Here is a 13,673-nt window from a genome sequence, read left to right as displayed (position 1 = left end):
GAAAAATTTATAGACCATAAAATGTTTACCCCATGCAATAAAATTACAAGGTATTCACCTATTTTAATTTACAGTGAAACTTCCTTATCTTCGCAGATTCAAAACTGGTGCTTGTAAAATATTTATTTAAAAATTTATTAACGATATTTTATTATTTATAATTCATGAAGGAATTATATTATCGTAATTAGATTGTGTTTATTCAACTTACAAACGGTGAGATTACATATTATTATATTCATGAATTCATTTTTATATTGTAGGGATGTACGACGAAATTAATATAAATTTGTATAAATCAACACTCTTTCTATTTAGTAAAGAACATTTATTCAATCAAATGCTGAAAAGTAAATTGGAATAAATTACACAATTACGGTAACCCACGCAATCGTTGTACAAGGGAAAAGGCATTTTAAAAATATTTAAACTATTTTTTAACTTCTAACAATAATATATTTTAAAACATATTGTCAATGGGAGGATAGACATTATAACACATAAACTATATTTTAAAATATAAGATAAGAATGTTTTTTTTTTACTTTTAGCAGATAGTAATTCTGTAATCCCATATCAATCTAAAACTATTATGAAATAAATTTTTTGTGGCATTTTGTGGTATATAGAAAGACATGGGATTTCAGAATAACAAGTTCTTTTCAACTTAAAGCTTATTATTTAGAAAACGTATGGCCATGTTCTTCTTAATTTATATCAATATTGCTGTGTAACATAGAATGACTTGATATACCTATATAATTGTTCATGCATTGTAGAATCCATTAAAATATCAATATAAACATTATGAATTTCTATCAAATTATAAAAAAGAACCTTTTATAATATAAAACGTTACGATAATATTTATCTTTTTTACAATGAATGTTTTTCAAATCCCTTTTATTAAATAAAAGATTATAAAATGAATTCTTCAATGATTATGCTTTTAAAAAAAAATGTTAAGGTTAAACAACTATGAGTAGCATTATATTCAACTTCTGCAGATCAGTTTCTCATTCTCTGGCTTATATTACCTATAAAATGTAATTGTGCAGTTCTTTATTATAATCTAAATTTAACTATAGAATGCATGCGATGCACACGTATAATAGAAAACAGCAATGCCATTGTTGAATATTGTAACATACCTTGCACTTAATAAATATAACACACAGTTACAATTGCTTTCTGAGTGTACTGACATAAGTCATTACTTGTATGTTGTCGAATACAATTTTATTGTGATTGCAAGTCTAACAAGTGGACGCCTATAAATAGTACTTCTCGCATACTGAACTATTTTGGCCCTTGCTAACAACATTACAGTCTATAAAAAATCACCGCGATGCATCTGTAATTAAATTCAGTAGTGGGCTGATTTAATCTTTCATATGTTTTAACATATGCATATGGTCATTTTCTAAATAAAGAATATGAATAGAACACATTGATTTACGCGGAATATTAGAAAACATTGTAATGCAATGAAGTGACGCTTGTTTTCCTAGAGTGCCTTTTAATTACAATTGAATTACCATAATAATTTCTGCATATCTCCGTAGCAATTACCACAGTAGATTCTTTAAAGTTCTGATCATGATAACACTCTTACTGTTTAGACTAGGAGAATTAATCTGTGAAAATTAATTAAAATTCCTATTGTATTATATATAATGGTATAGGCACTTTCTACGAGTAACTGGAGACCCTTAAAATATGTAATGCAAATTAAAGACCTGTCAATTTCCTTGCAATTAAAAACTATTTTCACATAATTCATAGAAATAACATGTCTGTTTATAACAAATTATTGGCTGATAATATTTATTGATCAATAAATGAATGAACTGTATAGAAGTATGCAACCGTGAGTGCATACAATTTTCATTATGTATTCTCTGACAGTTATGATAAAACTCCAGTAATACCTTAACGTTAGAAATTGTGTATTATGATTAATACAAAGTGCAGTTTGTGTTCTAAACAGCGTTCCTTTTGTTTCTTCATCCAATGTACATTTATTGCTCTAAATATAATTGTAAATTGATAGATTAATTGCACGAAGTGTGTTATTAGTTTTGAAAGTTATTTTGCATAATTAGCAACATTAAAACTTTTATAGAGAAAGAGGAGAATAGATTCTTATAACGAAGTAACGGAGGCTTCCATATATTAAAATTTTTCGGCGTATAAATCATTAAAAAATGATTAAAAATGCATAATAGATCCATAGATATATTATAATTTACAATATACTTTTAACTTAATACTGTAGATAAAAACAGGAATTCCATCGAAAATGCACTGCTAACTTCCATAAAACCAATTGACAAATGAATTATTCATAATATGGTTTATATGTTTGCTCCCTGTGATCTATCCCTCCTTGTTTATACATTAATAAATAATTTTTACTTATTGCTATTAGGTTTTTCTTCCACGATTTTTGTCTCATTGAATTAATACTGATTTAAAATTAATTAGACTAATATAATCTCATATTTCTGTGTTTAACGTAAGATAAAATTTTCTAGTAAAATGTATACCTTGGCATTAGATGCATAAAACTTGCTGTTCTAATGAACTATACAACTTCGATGCAATTTTGTAACTTATTATTAATTACACCTTGTTCATGGTTTTTAAGGCACCAGATACACGTGAAAAGTAACTCAACGCATGAATATATGAATCATTGCTTAAAGAAGACTGCCTTATCGTTGGAACCTAAAAATCATGAACGAGCGCTTTAATAAGTTTTTAATTTTCCACTTAACGTTTTCCATTTTGTTATAATTTTGCAACAAATGCAAGTTTTTTTATATAAAAAGAAAAATGGTATATAAAACAATATGCTTTTAAAATTAAAGTAATCACGCTCTTACAGTCAGCTTGAAATATTGTAATGAAATATAAATTTTCTATCAATTTCTAATTCATCTGTGTAAAAAAATAAATAGCAGTGCTTAATTAATAGCAAAGTACATAACAATATATATATACATAAATAAAATAACATCTAGCAACTAATATTACTAACTACATAATAGTTCATCGGTATCCTTCAGAAATAAAATCGGAAGCATTAAAGTAAAAAATTTATATGCAATTTAAAAAAAAATCATAAAGATATTTCCACTGGGAAATTGACTAGTATTTGACATGTTTTCGTTCTATTTCATTAATTATTAGTATTTCTGTACGTCTATATAATTATATGAATGTTGAACAATGATCCATGTTTTGCATTATTGGCGATAATACTTACTTTAATCTTAAGGTGTGGTTGACGTTAAAAAGGTTGGATCTACCGCGGCAACCTTTGCGGTTAAGAATGCGTGCATACAGAACAGTAGATTCTGTAGCTGAGAACATTCCAATTCCTATACATGAAAAAAATGAAAATTAATCTATGAACCTTGTTTATTTGAATTAACGTCATTGGTAGTAAATATATACCTTTGTCTCAATAGCAATACTATCAGGTTCTTGAAAGTGTAATTTCAGCCTACTCTTTCCATCATCACTGGATCCCCTCAATTGAGAAAATTTATAACGCCATACAATTTCTCCAACATCCTCGTAAGAAAGTGTAAAGCCTTGAGTCCACTCTAATGTCAATCCTGCACTTCTTCCGTTAAACGTAACAGCAAATGTTTTACTCTGTAATAAAGGCATATGTAATAAATATTTAGAAATTAGTTGTTATAATTTCAAAGAATATTTTGCTCGAACTTTTAAATGTGTAACAGCTGAACAGACTGCAGTATGCCATGCTGCTTCAACTCGTAAAAGTTCTTGTCTTGTTTCAACACTTAAATATCGCGGTGGTTTTCCCGGGCTTTGAGCTAGAAAACAATGCTGTCTTTCATCCACGTTCTCGGATTCTCTCATGACACGGAACATCGTTTGATAGACTTTAAAAGTCAAAGCGCATCGTGACCAATCACCTATATTACACTAAAAAGAAACCAAATATATATATTTTGCTTAAATATACTGTATACTTATATGCTAATTTATACTCACAGGAGGTGTTTCAAATAACAGTAAATCAGGCCCTTTCAGTGCCAAAAATCTTGGCCTATAACTCTGCCATGGCTGATTACTATTACTCACTGCTTCATTTACCCATCCCATGTACTCTATACGTTCACCCACCCCAAAATTACGATTATACAATTTCATCTAAAAATATTTAAACATGTTTTAATACTAAATTCGATAGAGTTAATCAATTAAAAAATATGAAATTTTCACCTGCAAATGCGTTAAGCCTGTAATGTTATCAGTAATATACTTTAACCATTGACTTAGAATTGCACTGTCATCACAGTGTATGACACCAGTGCGTGCACCGTTTAATCCCCTCACTTCAAATGCATTTCTCCTTAGTTTGTCAGTTCCAAAGATGTATCTTGTTACATATGCCATCATCAGTGGAACTATAAGTTTATAAAATTGTTTTGTTTATTATTAACATCTTAATATAAACAAGTAGAGATAAAAACCTGATAAAACTATCGAAACCTGTTATAACATCCACCCATTTTTTACACTGTATTAAAGTTACAGATGCATTTGAACTTTGCCGGCTATGACCACACCTGGGACTGCCACTCTGTCTATTAGGTGACAGCCATTCATCTTCCGAACCACCATTTGGAACATTATCCAACTTCTCTTCTTTTTCTGAGAGTAATGTTAAATTAATATTGCAAAGTTACAATACATCAAAATTTGTTAAACGCGTAAAGTTTCATTTACCGTTTTTTTGTAGAAATGGTTTAGCTGCTCTATAATGCTTTACAGTTAAAACAATTATGTCACCAGCATTCCTCAAAATGTTTACAGCATCATCATGATTGCATGCAGTTATATATTCTCCATTCACTGTGTTAAAATAAAATATTAATTCATATTTAATCAATTGGTATTACAATTTTTAAATAGTCAACTATGTTATACCATGTTTACACCAGGTTTCATTTAAAAATTTCAATCAAGGTCTCATAGTTTAATACAGATGGAGAAAGAGTATGCTAACTTTGTTTCAAAAGAAAAACCAATATTGACAGACCTGACACAAATAGAATAAGTATTCAATATAACTTCTATACAATACGGGTGTTTCACTGTTGTAGAACTATGCGAAAAGGATCAACAGTTACAATATAAATTTTTTTTAAATAATTTTATAAAAACTTTACACACACCTTTAATAATTGCATCTCCTACAAACAATTGGCCACACTGATCAGCTGCTTGGCCTTTATAAATTCTAGATATAAGAACAGGAAGTTTATGTTCTGCTCCCCCTTTTATACTTAATCCTAAACCTCCGACTTTCTGCCTAGTAATTTGCACCATACGTTCCTTAGCATCCAATGGTGGCTTATTATGATTCACTGCCTGCTGGAAATCAGTATTATTTATTATAAACCATTTAATTTGAAGCCATATTATAACGAAATTTAATAAATTATATCGTAATACAAATTAAATAATCAAACAAATGTCAAAAACTCAATGTAAAAACAAAAATAGTTACATTAAACATTACCTCTAAATCTTCTCTCTGAAGTTTTAAAACTTCCATAGACAAATGCAAGCGCATTGGTATTGGCTTGCTCTTTCCATCGCTAACGCTTACCATCCCACTCCTCACCTTTGTAAAAGATAATAGTAACTTGTATGTTTTTTTATATGAGAAAATATATTATACTATATGTTCCTACATTCTACAATGTTTTATAATTACAATTAAAGATAAAAATTATGTTAGTGATTTAATTTCTATATAAAAATAATTTCTTATAATATTTATTTATTAATTATGGCTTGAGAACGTACATATACAATACTTTTTACTTCTCATAACGTTTTTAGTACACCAGCCAAGTTTGTCGCATTAATTACGAAACACCTTACATATGTATACAATCAAATACAAAATTTTGTAATACGTTTGATATTAAAATAATTTATATCATATTTTCAATCCGGTATTATCGACTATTTCAGTTCTCGACTTTTTTTCATTTTACGATCAAAATAAATCGAGTTATTACATCGTATTTTTAAAATGATATAAAATGACGTACTAATATTAGGTCTCGATGTATCAATAATTCACTTCCGAAGGACCTAATTCTCTGCGGTATTATCTTTCTCATCTGATTCAGAGACACAAATAAAAGTACGAGATTTTAAATGCAGGTTAATTAAAAAATCTAAATTAATTCGAATCATCAAGCAACGCAGTAGCGTATATCATGATCTTGTCCGGCTGTCATTCAAATTTTTATAGTAATTATAAAATTACGGATTTTATATATTTACTTAATGTTTTGTATGCTTATATATCAATTAACTTTTACGAGTTATTTTTTTTTAGAATTAATATAATGTTTAATTGAAGTGCACAATTTTTTTTATTGTAATTTCTATTAATCCGTTGATAAATCTAGGTATATATAAATATCCATAATCCATCAGTTACAATATCGACAAGAGTCTTTCAATGTTTAAAATTCATAATTCCTAAGCAAATTTTAAGTAGCAATAAAATGTGACAATCGAAAAAATTATTCATACACCATTACTCTTGTTTTTTATTGACAATATAATTTTCACTATGTCAATTGCAATAAAAATTTACATAAGCTTCTAATATCATAACGAGCTAAAGTTTTTGCGAAACAGGCCAATGCAAATGATTTTTAATACTGTGTTACACGGTGGACAATATTAACAATTGAAACCAAAGGTCAAAGGTGTACGAATAACTTTCTTCCCTCGCTATACATTGCGACGTTGACGCTGTCGACTAGAACACTTGAATTCCGAAGAATTGATTTGTATTCAATTTCCAACGTTAAAAACGGCGAGAGAAAGATTGCTTTGGATCCTCACCTTCAACTTCTGGTCAATCTTCTCCTCGATCGGAGTGCTCATTTTCGTCGCGTTGATTCTCATTATTTAACCCGATTATACGGTCCGCGAAAACAGCTCCCCGTATTGCCAGCCGCGAATCACCGGGCCCGAGAAAATTTCGGTTCTCCTCGACACCGCGGATTGCATGTTAGTTTCATACGGATCGTCCAACACGACTGTGGCCGCTGTTCGAAAACAGTAAGATCATAGCCACGATCTCTTTTCGAAAACGAAAAGAAAAAGGAGAACGCACCGACTTATACCGGAATCGAATATAGATATTTCACGACGCGGCGGCACGCTCATACGGAATTAAAGTCGCGGGGTACAGCGCATCGTGACGCTTCGAGATGTTACGGAGGAAACGAAAAGCTCGAACCGGGACGCAGAAGAATTGGAGTGGGCTAAAAGTAGCTAAAAGCCCGCGGCCGAAGCGCATCGATTTACTGGATACGTCGCGCACCGATGCTGTCTCGTTTTCTTTCCGATCGCGGGAAACATGAACTGAATGTCATTCCCTTGGAAACGCAAGTTATTCAGTGGTCTTATTGAGTCAGATTATAAATAACTTCTGTTCTCTTTCTGGAAATCTACTCTAATCTATAATATTTTCTGGATAGACTGTGGATGTTTATACAAATTTACAATTTTATTAGTCGTATTGTTTTCGTACAATAAAACAGTATACTCCTTGTATGAAATCTACATGATACATAATTATGGAAAAATCTCCTACTGAGAATAAAGAACGAGATAATTTTATATTATTTTCTTTAACATTTAGAACAATTATTATCAATTTTATTTACCATAATTTACATTTATTCGTTTATATTAAAAAAAAATAATATTTTATAACATTTTTACAATAATTGTAAGAATATAACCATAGAACTACTATATGTTTATACAAGATTTCTTATAGGATTTTCTTTGCATCTGTGCAATCCTATTGAACTGTTGTAGAAGTAATGTGCGATTATTGGCATTAATAATTAAACTATGACTGGCTTCATTAGAGATAAATTTTTTTAAATAAATATAAATATTCGTTCCTAATTCGAATTATTATTAAAACATGATTTGTTTAAAGAAATCATAAGATGCATTTATCACTCCCCAGCTAATAAATGATCTTATACAATTCAAATGCACACCTTTATAAAATGACATTATACTTCTATTTCTCGCTATATATATTTCATGTGTAACAGTCATAAACTTCTCAAAGTTACCACCTATTTTTGATTGCATATGTATTTTTATTACATTCATTGGATAAAATACGGTACTTGTGAAGCCACCAATTAAAGCACCATTAATGAAACTTGTTACCAACGATTCCTGGTCACCCATTAATCGTTTTGATTGTTCTCTTAAAATAAAGAACGTAAGATTAGAACAAGTATTCCTATATATAATTGGAACTAAACCACGATAGCATTCCGATATACCATAATTTTTCAATAAATATTTAAATGCATGAGAAGTATTCTTAAATTTATCATGGTACCGCCAATCTTGTAGCAGTGTTTGTACTCTTTCGAGTGGCATAAGTATAGCTTCAGCAGTTCCAGCAAAGTGGGCTGCTAATATTCTAATTAATACATCATTGCTTGTTAACATGTACAGACGTTCTTTACATCCTTCATACATACTGAACATTACACTAAGAGATAAAGTTTTTTGGCAAAGAGGTGGTAAAATTCCACGGTACAACAATCGTATGCCTTCTTTGGATAATTGTTTGAAAGCAGTATTGGCTGGTACGTCTTCCAAAATCTGTATAATGATAACAAAGAAATTGATGTTCTTATTATATGTACAAAATTATTGCTAAAGACATTAATCAATAGTTATTTTACATACCTGTCTAAATATAATTTTATTAATAGGAAAGGTAATGGATACATTAATAACAGCAGCCCCCCAGCCACAAACAAATTCTTTAAAATCATTATTGTTTAAAGCTAATAATGATCTTAATGAAACATCTTGCGAAGTAACATTACTCATTTTAATATTTTGTAGAATAGTTTATTTACACAGAACTACAATTTAGAACAGCCAATCATGTTTACTTCTCTTCTATATCATCCTCTCCAAATCATTCGGATCAAATAAATTATTTACCTGTAATGATTAAATCATTTATATTTTCCATAAATTAAAATATTTATAATGCAACACAAATTTTTACAGCGAATGATAACCGTTTACAAGAAAAAAAACACAAATAAAGAATCGATAATAGTACTAAATATCATCCAAGTATTATGATAGTAATATTAAATAAATTATTTAGGTAAATTTCGCATAAACAAAAAAATTAATTGCACTTTGTATATTAGTCTTAAAATATATTTATTTAAATTCATTTAACAAAACAATGTAAATATTCTGTGTAAAATGTAAATTGTTGTATGCGCTGAACAATAATTAAATAAATAAAACTCAATATGTAAAACATGTTATCGTTGGCCGCATTATGTAACTTTCATTTAGTGAGAATTTATTACACGTTGCAAATATAATATAATCTTAGAAATGTTCAATTCACGTCTTGTGCGATTCATGACTCAACCCATATTCCCCGTTCACATATGTTTCAAATTAAATTTCATTATCGTATTTTTCAATTCATTGAACTTTCATATTCCTTTGTAAATTAACAGGAGCAGTACTTAACACACACATTTTGTTTTACTGTCTAGATTTTAAGGTTCTATTTTGCAAAACTAGATGACAGTAAAACCGATTAGAATATCAAGTATAAACCAATCAAAACGCTCGGATCTTACGGAAAGAACATGTCAATTTTTACATGATACAGATATGATGTTTATTTAAAAAAAGAAAAACTTACAGCTTTGTTCAATTTCTTCTGTTAATTCTATCTGTATCTTCAGTTCAAATGAATTTTGAGTAAAATGACAGGTAGAATATTTCAATGCTTTCTACCGTTCGAATCACGAACCACGAATTAAATTATAAAACAAAAGAACCATTTAAACGACTTGTATTACAACATTTCTAGTAGTAGTATGTTATGAATAAACAAAGATATAGAAAGTATGTTAATTCTTGAGAATAGCTTTTTTTCTTGCGTATTATATTCAGCTTGACTGAATATTTTTTTTGGTGGCGCTGGTTTAATTATAAAGAAATCTAGTTCAACATTATAGTTTATTAAGGATATTTCCTGTAAGATTTTTATGCAACTACGTAATTTGTAATTACATAAAGCAAATTGGAGCTAACCATTAATTGACTAGATTATTTTGTATATATATATACAAATGATATAAAAGACGCAATTATTTGTGGATCATTTATAAATTAACACGATTTTTCGTGATCTCATGTAGTGACAACTGACTAAATAGTACAAGAACTTTGCCCCACTTCTATACCTACATTGTATTGAATCGGTCCGTGAGTCTGAAAGTTTTAGTTCTATCGTTTCAAACGTGGAAACATTCTCTCTCGTTTGTCTTTTAAATATCTGTTGGTTTCAATTAACCTCAGAATGCTGCGAATTGCAAATTTTGTTACTAAAAAACCCCGAAGATTTTTGCAGATCATCGACTCAAATGTCAAGTAAATTATTTTTATATAAGAATACTATATTTGAACACCAATTACATACAACATATTGCAATACGTTCAACTGTTAATGATCAACTGTCAAAAATATAGACGTGTATTTAATTAACATACATTTGAATTTTTGTAATCGTTTAAGCTTCAGGTTTATTGACAGATGTAACTAGTGAATCGTTAAAGGTATTTATTAATTTGATAGTTCAGACATCTGTGTTGATATCAGATTTATCAGTTGAACGGACTTTGATCAATGACATACATAAATAAACTTATAAGTATTATTTGTTTTGTATACTTTTATTTATATTGTTATGGTACAACATACAATTGAATATTAAATATGAATGAATAAATAGGTGAAATGTCTTTGCAATGTTATTTGCTTTAGATGTTTAGCGACACAAGCAGCTGTGAAAAATGCATCAGAAGAAAAAACAGAAAAGGGGGCAGCAACAAAAGAATCTCAATCCTTTACTATGAATAGTTTTCGAGGTCAGTTGCAATCTAGCCAAGTATTTCCTTTCCCAGAACCATTAACTGAAGAGGAAACTGATACATTAAAACTTTTAATTGATCCCATGGAAAAATTTTATGAGGTATAAATGTTTGTATATGAAAAATGCTATTCTATTATTTTCATAGAAATTAATTTTATTTAAATTTATATTTCAAGGAAATTAATGATCCGATGAAAAATGATGAAAACGAATTCATAGATGAAAAAACCATGGCTGCAATGTGGGAAATGGGTGCGTTTTCTCTTCAAGTCCCACAAGAATATGGAGGTTTAGGATTAAATAACACTCAATATTGCAGATGTGTAGAAATTTGTGGGTACCATGATTTAGGTGTTGGTATTACTTTAGGAGGACATCAAAGTATAGGTTTTAAGGTATACATTTTTCTCATGCCCCTTTATTGAGCTCTAAGTTTAATATAGTTTTATGTTATCCTAAAAGTTTAGATTTCTTCTTTTTCTTATTATTAACTTGATGTTTAAGGATTTTTATTCAAGTCTTTGTTTCAAATGCAGGGTATACTTTTATTTGGTACACCAGACCAGAAACAAAAATATCTTCCAAGAGTATGTAATGGAGATGTGGCAGCATTTTGTTTGACCGAACCAAGTTGTGGTTCAGATGCTGGTTCGATTCATTCTCGAGCAGTCAAATCTGAAGATGGATCACATTATATATTAAATGGAAGCAAAATCTGGATAACAAATGGCGGTATAGCAGAAATAATGACAGTGTTTGCACAAGTTCCTGTAAAAGATCCGATTACTGGAAAAACAAAAGATAAAGTTACTGGATTTATTGTTGAAAGATCATTTGGTGGTGTAACAAGTGGAAAGCCAGAAAAGAAGATGGGTATTAAATGTAGTAATACTGCTGAAATACATTTCGATAATGTTAAAATACCCGCAGAAAATGTGTTAAGCAAAGAAGGTCAAGGTTTTAAGGTATTAATTATCATAATTAATACTTACAAACTATTAGATACATTTGCCATACATTATATGCTCTTTCAGGTTGCAATGACTATTTTAAACAATGGTCGATTTGGTATGGTGTCTGCTCTTTCTGGTACCATGCGTTACTGTATTAAAAAAGCTGTTGATCATGCGACACAGCGTGTGCAATTCGGACGCACGATACATAATTATGGAAGTATCCAAGAAAAATTAGGCCGTATGGCAATGTTACAATATGTAACGGAATCTCTTGCATATACACTTTGTGGCAATATGGATTGTGGAAGTCAGGATTACCACCTAGAGGCTGCGATATCTAAAGTATAATTTATTGAATAAATCAAAGATTAATTATATCATTATACTATACTGAGTGTCATATAATATTTAATGTAACTTTCTCACAGTGTTTTGCATCAGAATCCGCGTGGTGGGTTTGCGACGAAGCTATTCAAATATTAGGTGGAATGGGATATATGAGAGAGGCTGGTCTCGAACGTATTATGCGAGATTTACGTGTGTTCAGAATCTTTGAAGGAACTAATGATATTCTCCGTTTATTTGTCGCGCTTACTGGAATACAATATGCGGGAAGTCATTTGAAAGAATTACAAAAAGCATTTAAAAATCCTGCTGCCAATTTGGGATTGATTCTTGAGGAAGCAACAAAAAGGGCAACACGAGTAATTGGTTTAGAATCTGCGCCTAATTTTAGCCATTTAGTTCATCCAACTTTACGAGAAAGCGCTGCAATGTGCGCCAGGGTTCGTATCTTTCTTCATAATGTCAATAGCTCTGTGAATACTAAATGATAGCTTGCTTTTATAGTTATAGCTATTATCAATCCGAATTGAGTATTAATTGATAATTAATTATTTATAGAATATGCAAAATTTTGGTCAATGTATAGAATCTGTTCTCATCAAATACGGACATAAAGTTGTAGATGAACAATTTGTTCTCAATAGAATAGCACAATCAGCTTCTGACATATTCACTATGGCTGTCGTATTGAGCAGAGCAACAATGGCTGCTAATAAAAATCTCCCAACTGCAGAACATGAATTGCTTTTAGCTGAGATTTGGTGTAATGAAGTAAGAACAGTCGTCTGTTTTTCTAATTTTACTGTTTCAATAAATTGTTATTGTATTAACACTTTTTAATTGCATTGCAGGCATCTCATCGTGTGGCAAATAACATAGGTGTAATTTTTTCTAATAAACAATTAGACGTATTCCAAAAAATAAGTAAAGTTTCGAGAAACACGTGCGATCATGGCGGATGCGTTCAGCTAAATCCTCTAGGGTTTTAATTACATAAAAAATGATTAATGTTATAAAATGAATGCTACGGATAACTAACTCATACATAGGCTAGAAAATTGAATGATTGTGTGCCTGAAATTCGGAAGTCGTAATTCGTATTTTAAATACTTTAATAAGTAACGAGCAATGCAATGTGTAATATAATATTGGAGATATTATATATAAATTTATAATTACGCATGTAAAATATTTTTCTTATTTTTACACGAGAAAATAATGGTAAATAAAATTGTTACAGATAATACTATACATATGAAGATAGATGCTGTTTATTTTTCGTTAATCCTCACAGAATAATGAAATCAGTTTCGAATAATGTACAGGATAT

General features: G+C 29.8%; 3 protein-coding genes across 16 annotated transcripts; 1 reads left to right on the top strand and 2 right to left on the bottom strand.

Moving 5' to 3' along the window:
• Positions 1-409: 409 nt before the first annotated feature.
• Syn2 (Syntrophin-like 2) lies at positions 410-7,358 on the bottom strand. Of its 9 annotated transcripts, none has more exons than XR_012998235.1 (11): positions 6,108-6,396; positions 5,567-5,671; positions 5,220-5,418; positions 4,771-4,896; positions 4,534-4,695; positions 4,264-4,448; positions 4,033-4,191; positions 3,739-3,963; positions 3,463-3,666; positions 1,152-3,386; positions 410-1,037 (listed from the first exon to the last, which is right to left on the bottom strand). XR_012998235.1 is itself a non-coding variant. In XM_031986653.2 (11 exons), exons 1-10 carry the CDS (start codon positions 6,177-6,179, stop codon positions 3,279-3,281), a joined length of 1,545 nt encoding a protein of 514 aa, XP_031842513.1. In that variant the 5' UTR covers positions 6,180-6,397; the 3' UTR covers positions 413-2,730; positions 3,272-3,278. The 9 variants fall into 9 exon arrangements, 8 of the variants coding, with proteins under 8 accessions (XP_076222102.1, XP_076222106.1, XP_031842513.1 ...); XM_031986653.2 differs by having other exon boundaries at positions 413-2,730; positions 3,272-3,386; positions 6,108-6,397; XM_031986662.2 differs by having other exon boundaries at positions 429-1,354; positions 3,272-3,386; positions 6,108-6,397.
• Positions 7,359-7,667: 309 nt separating this feature from the next.
• Positions 7,668-10,026, bottom strand: LOC116431399 (mitochondrial nicotinamide adenine dinucleotide transporter SLC25A51). 3 transcript variants are annotated; one of them, XM_031986781.2, is made up of 4 exons: positions 9,459-9,733; positions 8,809-9,072; positions 8,394-8,721; positions 8,166-8,314 (listed from the first exon to the last, which is right to left on the bottom strand). In XM_031986781.2, the coding sequence occupies exons 2-4, from the start codon at positions 8,953-8,955 to the stop codon at positions 8,295-8,297; spliced, it is 495 nt and encodes a 164-aa protein (XP_031842641.1). In that variant the 5' UTR covers positions 8,956-9,072; positions 9,459-9,733; the 3' UTR covers positions 8,166-8,294. The 3 variants fall into 3 exon arrangements, with proteins under 3 accessions (XP_031842633.1, XP_031842615.1, XP_031842641.1); XM_031986773.2 differs by lacking the exon at positions 9,459-9,733 and adding an exon at positions 9,806-10,026 and having other exon boundaries at positions 7,668-8,721; XM_031986755.2 differs by having other exon boundaries at positions 7,672-8,721; positions 9,459-9,737.
• On the top strand, positions 9,851-13,594 carry Acadvl (Acyl-CoA dehydrogenase very long chain). 4 transcript variants are annotated; one of them, XM_031986620.2, is made up of 8 exons: positions 9,851-10,011; positions 10,934-11,141; positions 11,219-11,437; positions 11,579-12,007; positions 12,077-12,340; positions 12,427-12,783; positions 12,902-13,114; positions 13,195-13,594. In XM_031986620.2, the coding sequence occupies exons 1-8, from the start codon at positions 9,989-9,991 to the stop codon at positions 13,330-13,332; spliced, it is 1,851 nt and encodes a 616-aa protein (XP_031842480.1). In that variant the 5' UTR covers positions 9,851-9,988; the 3' UTR covers positions 13,333-13,594. The 4 variants fall into 4 exon arrangements, with proteins under 4 accessions (XP_031842480.1, XP_031842489.1, XP_031842470.1 ...); XM_031986629.2 differs by having other exon boundaries at positions 9,994-10,143; XM_031986610.2 differs by lacking the exon at positions 9,851-10,011 and adding an exon at positions 10,151-10,539.
• Positions 13,595-13,673: the final 79 nt, after the last annotated feature.

This window comes from Nomia melanderi, chromosome 3 (assembly GCF_051020985.1).
Source record: "Nomia melanderi isolate GNS246 chromosome 3, iyNomMela1, whole genome shotgun sequence".
NCBI classification, from domain to species: Eukaryota; Metazoa; Arthropoda; class Insecta; order Hymenoptera; family Halictidae; genus Nomia; species Nomia melanderi.
This window is presented reverse-complemented; position numbering and strand designations above follow the sequence as displayed.